At 48.1% G+C, this 8,401-nt stretch overlaps 1 protein-coding gene across 1 annotated transcript in view; it reads left to right on the top strand.

Annotated features, from left to right (window-relative positions):
- The window catches only part of Wwc1 (WW and C2 domain containing 1), a 161,629-nt gene that overhangs the window by 136,768 nt on the left and 16,460 nt on the right, over nucleotides 1-8,401 (top strand). Inside the window, exons 16-17 of the mRNA XM_005350397.3 lie at nucleotides 958-1,098; nucleotides 2,762-2,853. Of these exons, the coding sequence (XP_005350454.1) occupies nucleotides 958-1,098; nucleotides 2,762-2,853 (233 nt within the window). The remainder of the gene's footprint in view (nucleotides 1-957; nucleotides 1,099-2,761; nucleotides 2,854-8,401) is intronic.

Genomic DNA, 8,401 nt, shown 5'->3' with positions numbered 1-8,401 from the left:
TGTGTGTGTGTGTGTGTGTGTGTGTGTGTGTGTGTGTGTGGTTGGTTGGTTGGTTGGTTGGTTGGTTGGTTTTGCATCTGTATGAGCACCTATAATCCCAGAAAGTTGGGGTCAGGAGGATTAGTAATTCAAGGCCAGTCTCAACTACATAGCAACTTTTTTGTACTATTGCAAAGAAAGCCAAAATGAAGGTTTCTGTTCATGGGTCGTTTAGTACATGATAGATGTCTACACGTGTGATTCCCAAGCCACGGGGTAAAATGTATCCATATTTTGCGAGATGCTGGCAAAGTCCTCCCATAAGGATTGTAAAACAACCTCTTTTGTAATTGCCTGTTCAGTGTTTTGCTCCTTGGGACTCTTAACTGCTAGGAAATGGGGCTGTGTAGGGACCCTTGTCGTCCTTAGTATTCAAGCCAGAACCTAACCCAGCTCAGGGCAGGAGAAGGATCAACAATCAAAATTGAAGTAACCAGTTTTTAAAAATGGGCCGCATGTGAGTCTGGTAGCACATACCCATAGTCCTAACTCTAGGGAGGCGGAGACAGAAGGATCAGAAGTTCAAAGTCATCTTGAGCTGTACAGCAAGTTTGAGGCCAGCCTCGGCCATGTGAAGAGTGTGTCAGAAGACATTAGATATATACATTCATAGAAGCTGAATCTGGTGGCATAATGGCTGTAAAATTAGCATTCAGGAGGCTGAGTTCAGGACTAGGGTAGGGGACGAAGTGAATTCAAGGTCTCTTAAAAAGGGAGGGGATGGGGTGTATAAATAGGTATGGTGACATACCCCTAGTCCCAGCTACGTGAGGGGTTTAAGTTCACACGAGACCTGCCGGGACAGCATAGTGAAACCCTGTTAGGAGGCTCCGCCCCTATCTCACGGGGACTGCTGTTTTCCATGTTGTCTTTACTAGCTGGCATATTCATACGTTTCTCATTGTCTGTCCCTAACAGGGAGGCGCCCAGATCAGCCTGGCTGAGGTCTGCCGGTCTGGGGAGAGGTCAACACGCTGGTACAACCTACTGAGCTACAAATACTTGAAGAAACAGTGCAGGGAACCTCAACCAGCAGGAGCTACAGGGCCCGACCACATGGTGAGTGGGCTAAGTGGGCACTTCCAGCCCCACCCCTGCAGCACCTGATGAACCAGATCCCAGCTTGCAGTGGTGGAGGAGAGGAGCCCTGGGTAGGAGGAAGCAGAAACATGGGGAAGAGAGGGCCATCCAGGAACGGTCTCCCCTGAGTGGTCACGACCCAGCTCCTTGAGGGTTTTTATTTTCTTCTTCTATATTCTGCTGTGCCTTATATTGCTTCTCTGATTTAAAAAAACTACAACAACAACAACAACAAAACTTGAAGTTTTTTCAAAGTGTTCGTGGTTCAGTGATGAGGCCAGGCTAACACAAGTGAGATCCTGAATAAAAGAAATACAGAAGGAAGGAGAAAGCTGGGAGATTGAGACCATAGTTCTTTCTGGAGAACCTGAGACCAGAGGAAGTTTAAGGAAGGCTGTTCAGAATTGGCTCTTTCTGGCTTGGCAATAGCATGTCACCTCTCTGAGCCTCCATTTTGTTTGTCTGTTTTGTTTTGTTTTGGTGTCTAGTAAGGAGTTTGAGATAGGTTGTTGAGAAACTTTAAAGAAATGGATCTAGTGAGTGCTTCTTGCAAGGGCTGGGTAAATGGCAGCTGGTTTTGAGTTACTTGAAAATGTTTTCCTTGCTTTGGTTTGAAAATATGTTTTAGCGCTAATTGTTGGAAAACATCCCTGTACCATCTCTGGCGTGCCTATAATCCAGCATGAGGAGGCAGAAACAGGAAGATCGTTGAAAGTTTGAGGCCAGCCTGCTCTACAAAGCAGGTTCTAGGCCAACCAGGGTTATGCAAAGAGACCCTGTCTCTAAACCAAAACCAAAAAAGACAATGCATCCAAAAAGCCGCCCCCAGCTCCTGGCTTCTCTCTGCAGAGCGTGATGGCTGTGTGGTTCAGTGAGCTGCTATATGTGAGCAAACCACCTGCCATGGTCCTTGCCTTTAGCTCTTTCTTTCCTTCCCCAAAGAACTCATCAGGAGTTTCGTAGCCTTGCAACCTCCACCCTGACCCCTGGCTGAAAATGGTGGTAAATTAACCATGTGATCAGAAAGCCACGGCTTGTGTTTGCTCAGATGTCAGGGGCTGTCTACTGAATACTGTTTGCTAGGCGACTCTTCTGTGCCTAGATCATCAGAAATAATCTCCATAAGGACTTTCCTAGTGCTCGCTGGGAGAAAATGGGGGCCGGAGAGATTCAATAATTCTCTCAAGTCACACCCTCCTCCTCAGTAATGGCACCACTCGGTTCCTTCTCCTGGAAGCCCTCCACGTCTTCAGTCTCCCACTTGCCACTGAGTCATTGTCTCCAGACACACAGCACACAGTGCTTACCTCTCTCTAGACCCTTACTGCACTGCTGTGTCATTGATGGTTCATGGGACACAAAGACTCTGGCACACAGCTCTCTGATCTCCTCCAATCAGAGCCCTAATGTTTTCCCTTCACTGCTAAGCTAATTCTGCTAAGTAGATCCACACACAGAGAGAGATGCAGACTGGCCAGTGAAACCAAAACAATAGTTCCCACGTGTGGGTGACCATGGGCCAGATGCTTGATTGCTCCAACCTTTGGGCTTTACCCTGTGTTCTCTAGGAGGGGTACATGTCTGAGAGGTAAGTAAGGTGGCACCCGGAGCCCCTGCTGACCTGGTGGCCTCTGTCTCTCAGGATACTGTGTCTGCCTTGCTGGAACAGACAGCTGTGGAGCTGGAGAAGAGGCAGGAGGGGAGAAGTGGCTCCCAGACCCTGGAGGGCAGCTGGTAAGTGAATGCACCCTCGGGGTTAGTACGGAGATCCCTGACCTCAGGGCAGCCGAGCGAAGGTCCCGCTGGGAGCATCAAGGACCTGTGCTTACAGTCTCTGCAGGCAACAAGGCTCGTTTGGCACAGTGGTACCTAAAACCCTTTCACAGTTTATGTTCCATAAATCTCCCATGCGTTGTTCCTGCCTGATGTTATTGTTTGTTTTGGTGTGCTGACATGTATTTGGGCTAAAAAATAAATAAATAAATAAAACTAGGCATGGTGGCTCACATCTGTGATCCCAGCACTTGGGATGCTAGAAGGATTGCTGTGAGTTCGAGGAAAGTCTGAGTTACAGAGAAAGAAAATTTAAGCTCTACTATAGATTTTAAATTTGAATCATTTGCTATAAATTGTGTATTGTAAAGTAAGAATTGCACTTGGTTACTAGGAAGAGACGGAAGAAATGATAGGTTTGCCGAGCACACACAGGTCCTAAGTTCAATTCCCAGCATGACAAGAAGAAGAAGGAAATTGTTGAAGTTGTCCCTTTGTTGCTTAAGAACAAGGAGGAAACAATCCAATCCCCAAGCTCCATGGTGTTACTGGAAACTCAGGCTCCTTCTCTCTCTCTGGTTTGCTGTCTTTACTGAGACCTCACCATTGAGACAATTGTCCATCCTGAAGGATTAGAGATGAATATGCTTGTGTATCTCACAGCCAGGAATTCTTCTTCAAGTCACATTCAGCAGCTTCCTTTTGCTTCTCCTTGCCTACCCCACTCCCCCTGTGAGGGAGATTGAGGAGTGAGCACTGTTGCTTAGCTGGGAAAATCAAGTTTCTGCCTCTGAAGCCAAGAGGTCGGAATGGATCTGAGTCAGTGAATTCTCTCTGCCTTCGAGGGTAGCGAGCATCAAAACTGCTCGCTCAGCCAGCCGTCTCCCCATATTTAAAAGGAGGACAGAGCTGTCCAGCAATGCTGAAGACTTACTCCAGACAGGAAGGGAGGCCTTCTTGCTGAGCCAATCAGAATGTTTAGACAAGAGCACGGGACACAGCGTTGCACCATGTAAGGTTTGATGCGGCTGGATTCTTTAATAGCAGTACACACTTCAGCAGCCGTGACCTCTGCTAGGGTGTTAATCCTGTCTCTGTAACCTCAGCAAGGTAGTTCTTCCTGTTTGTTGTTTGTTGTTGTTTGAGACAGGGTCTCACTTGCTCTCCTGGATCTCATTCTGTAGACCAGGCTGGCCTTGAACTCCCAGACACCCACCTGCCTCTGCCTTCAGAGTGCTGGGATTAAAGGTGTGCCACTATACACTTATACTTTTTAAAAAAATTGACACGTAGTTAATTGTACTCATACAGGTGGACAGTATCATATGTAGGTAGCTGTGCAGTGTGTCATGGTCACAGATGCTAATGGCTGATATATCTACTTCATAGACCAGTATATTTTGTATTTGTGGGTTGTGACTCCTTTGGAGGTCAAATGTCAATTTCGTAGGAGTCACCTCAGACCCTCAAAAAGCACATATATTTAAACTACAATTCATAACAGTAGCAAAATTACAGTTATGAAGTAGTAATGAAAACAACTGTGTGGTTGGGGGCCACCCCAAGATGAGGAACTGTACCAAAGGGTCACAGTGCTAGGAAGGCCAAGAGCCACTGTCGAAGAGCACCATGCAGACTCTGCTCGTCTGCCATTCTGTTGGCTGCTGGCTGGTTCTGTTGTTTTGTCTCAGATGGGGTCTGGCCATGGAGCCCTGGCTAGCCTGACAGTCACCACGCAGACCAGACTAGCCTCAAATTCATGCATAATCCTCTAGCCCCAGCCTGCCCTAGGTCCAGTTTCTTTTAGCCATTCTTTCACACAACCTGCTCTGAACTGTAGCCAAAGTGTGCTGTAGCAAGGCAGAACGTGTTCTCCTCTCTGAGTCACGTGGTACTCGCCGCGTGACCTTTCTTCCCCTCCTGGCTCCAGCCTCATCGCTGTGAGGTCAACTTCTTTATTCCACACATAAGGGAGACTGGGCAGTGTGTGTCTTTCTGTGCCTGGCTCCTTTCCCTTAGCCTAATGTCCTTCAGGTCCTTCTGTGTTGTCACAGGTGACAGCTACTATGGCTGACTCGCGTTCCGTATACACAGACGGTGCTTGCTGGTGGACGCTTGGCTCCCCCCGCCCCCCATACCTTGTCTGCTGGGAACAGAACTGCAGTGCACAGAGAGAGAGACCAGCCTTTCTATTGCAGTCACCAACCTAGAGGACACGCTCAATAACTCTTTTGTGTTACCATTGTTGTAGTCCCAGATTCTGTAATTGCTCATGGAGGGAGCCTTCCATTACAGTCTTTGACTCCAGGGGTCACCATATGTTTCCTGGTCAGGAACAGATGGCAGATACCATCTGCTGTGGCCACACAGCTTCCGCTACGTCTCCTCAAGTTGCCTCTACAGTGTGAACGCACCGTGGGCCATGAGTAACCAGTGGCTACGTCTGTGTTCCATTGACATGCCATGTGTGGACACTGGAATTGACATTTCTTAGCATTTGTACCTGCCACAATGATCACCGCCTTTTATTTATTTATCTATCATTTATTTATTTTCAGTCATTTTGAGGGTGTAGTTCAATTGGTACTTACTTGCCTAGCATGCACAAAGTCCTGGGTTCAATTCCCCAGCACTCCCTAAACCGGCTGTGATGCCACATTGCCTGTGATTTCAGTCATTGTACTCTGGAGGTGGAGGCAGGGGAATCAGATTTCCAGCTGGCTACATAGTAAGTGCAAGGCTAGCCTGGGATACTTTGAGACCCTGTCTCCACACGAAAATAAATATAAATGGAAAAGCATTTCTCAGCTTAAAATCCCCAGGGGAATAAAAAAACAAAACAAACAACAGCAACCAAAAAGAAACAAGGCAGCAGGCTGGATGGAGCCCGCTGACATACACACTCCTCTTTAACCATATTTCCGTGTGATGAAGAGCGTACCAGACCCCTGGAATTCTGTATTCCTTTGTTTCTCAGTTGGTCACAGTGTCTATCTCCCGCTTCCCTGTCCCTGGCAACCCTGATACTGACAGTCACCCAGGCTCAGGTCTGATGCCAGAATCAGCCCAGGTCCCCTCTCCCCACAGCCTGGCATGAGATCAGTGGTTGCTACTGAATTCCAAGCTAGTGCTGAAACTTTTCAAACTGTCTCCTAGCAACCACCTCTGTTCTTGCTCCCCTTGTGGCCCCCTCTCTCCCCACCCCCTGCCATTCACACTTCCCAGATGCCAGCTTACAAAAAGGGCCAGGCCTCTCAGAGCTGCTTTGGTGGGGCAGCTCCATCTGCAGCCCCCTCCCCCAGGCCTGAAGGTGGCTTTTGATCGTCGGGCGGTCACTAGCTTCGGTGCACCTGCTCAGCTTCAGAGCCCAGTGGAGGTCTCCCAGAGACCAGCCCCCAGCACTCAGGCACTGACCTACAGTATTAAGGCCCAATGGTTCTCAGCTATCCCCCCCCCTTTTCTTTTTTCAGAATATTTTGATGCCTCTACTGCAAGTATCAGAGGAACATTTCTCTCTCTTGCTCTGTTCTGTAGCAACACTGGCCTCAAATTCTCAGTTCCGTAGCAACACTGGCCTCAAATTCTCAGTTCCGTCCTCTGCCTCCCAAGCACAGAGGACGTCCGCACCTCAGGAGAAAACTGCATTCATTCCGCGGAAGGGTCACGAGCAAAACAAGACCCTGGTTATTAGGAAACATAGAGGAGCCAGTGAACTATCTCAGTATGCAAAGACACTTGCCACCAAGACTTGAGTGCAATCCCAGGACGCACACGGTAGAGGGAGAGAACCAACTCCTGAAAGTTGTCCTCTGACCTCTGACCCCCGACCCCCATGTGTACGCCATGGCCTCCTCCCTCCCTCACCGGCATTCATCATATACACGCAAGGCAGAGGCCCTGATGTGTGTCTGTCTGGGGTGATGGCTACAGGTGGCACTGCTGTGTCCCTGAGCCTGAGCATGTCACATCTCAACACACAAGGCAACGTGTTTCTTGGGTAGGATTGTTAGCCGGAAACACTGTCACCAACAGTGACTAAAATACCCTAAAACTAAACTTCCTCTGCAACACTTCACTGAACGTACTGTACATTTAGGGCTGGGGATATAGTGCTTGCCTAGCATGAAAGAGGTCCGGAGTTCAGTCTCCAGCATGGCTGAAATAGAAACTGATGAAGTCCCTGTTTATGATCTGACAGATACTACCACTAACCGACCTGCATACGACGCGAGCATCCTCGCTCTGCACGGGGACGTGTCTGTTTTCCAGCCCTTCACCAACACGGGATAACATCAGCTGGCATTTTGTGTTGGTTGCTTTGTTTGAGCTGCATTGGGTGAAGGATGCCATGTGTGTTTTGTTTCTCTGCACCGTTGAGATCGAGTGGGGTCTTTTTTCCTGTCCTGGGACATTCCAATCAGATTTACAGTGAAATGTCAGAGACCGGCCCAGTGGTCAAGCGCTCTGTTAGGCTAAGCCACCTAGTTCCCCTGTGACAGTGGATGAGGCTATCAGCCTGCACGCCTCACACTGAACCTGTGAGGTGAGCACGCCCTCCCTCAGAACTGTTGACTTTCTGAAGCTAAAAACATCAAAACCGAAAGGATAAAGCTTTAGCTGAGACTATCGGAAATTCCGTTATCTGTGACACAGCTCGGTCAGAGAGCGGTTGCCTAAGTGTGCATGAGGTCCTGAATTCCATCCCCCCAGTATAGCCATGAACAAATAAATAATAAATAAGTGTACGGGAAATGTTTTACAAAGGCTTCCTAGGACACAAAAAGCCCCAACTAGAGCTGGAATAAGGCAGGCGTCAACCAGGAGTTCAGAGCAGCCTCAGCTACATGAAGCCCTGTCTCAAAAATAATAATTAAAAAAAAATCCACAATAAGATGCAAGGCTGTTCCCAATGTAATGGCTGCCAGTTGCGAGTGTCGCCAGGGAGCTGGAATGCTCACTTGCTGTGTTGCTGCTGGAACCGTAGTGGCGGCATGACTCCGGAGACTCACTCTGCCGGTTCTATTAAAAGGCAAATGTGTAGTCATTAATTCAGTAAATCCCTGAATTCTATGAGCTGAATTGTACACCCCTCCAGATTCTTTAAAAAAGATTTATTTATTATGTATACGGTGTTCTGCTGTATGTGTGCCTGCAGGCCAGAAGAGGGCGCCAGATCTCACTACAGATGGTTGTGAGCCACCATGTGATTACTGAGAACTGAACTCAGGACCTCTGAAAGAGCAACCAGTGCTCTTACCTGCAGCCCCCTCCATTTTTTTTTTTTTTTTTTCGAGACAGGGTTTCTCTGTGGTTTTGGAACCTGTCCTGGAACTAGCTCTTGTAGACCAGGCTGGTCTTGACCACAGCAGGGAACTTGAGGACCTGGTTTTCAGAGGTTTTAATGGTCCCTGAAAACAAAACCCCCCCCCTCCATTTTTTTTTTTTTTTTGGTGTGTGTGTGTTATTGGAGATTGAACCTAAGGTTCATGCATGATGGGCGTACACTCTA

This window comes from Microtus ochrogaster, chromosome 7 (genome assembly GCF_000317375.1).
Source record: "Microtus ochrogaster isolate Prairie Vole_2 chromosome 7, MicOch1.0, whole genome shotgun sequence".
Lineage (NCBI taxonomy): Eukaryota > Metazoa > Chordata > Mammalia > Rodentia > Cricetidae > Microtus > Microtus ochrogaster.
This window is presented reverse-complemented; position numbering and strand designations above follow the sequence as displayed.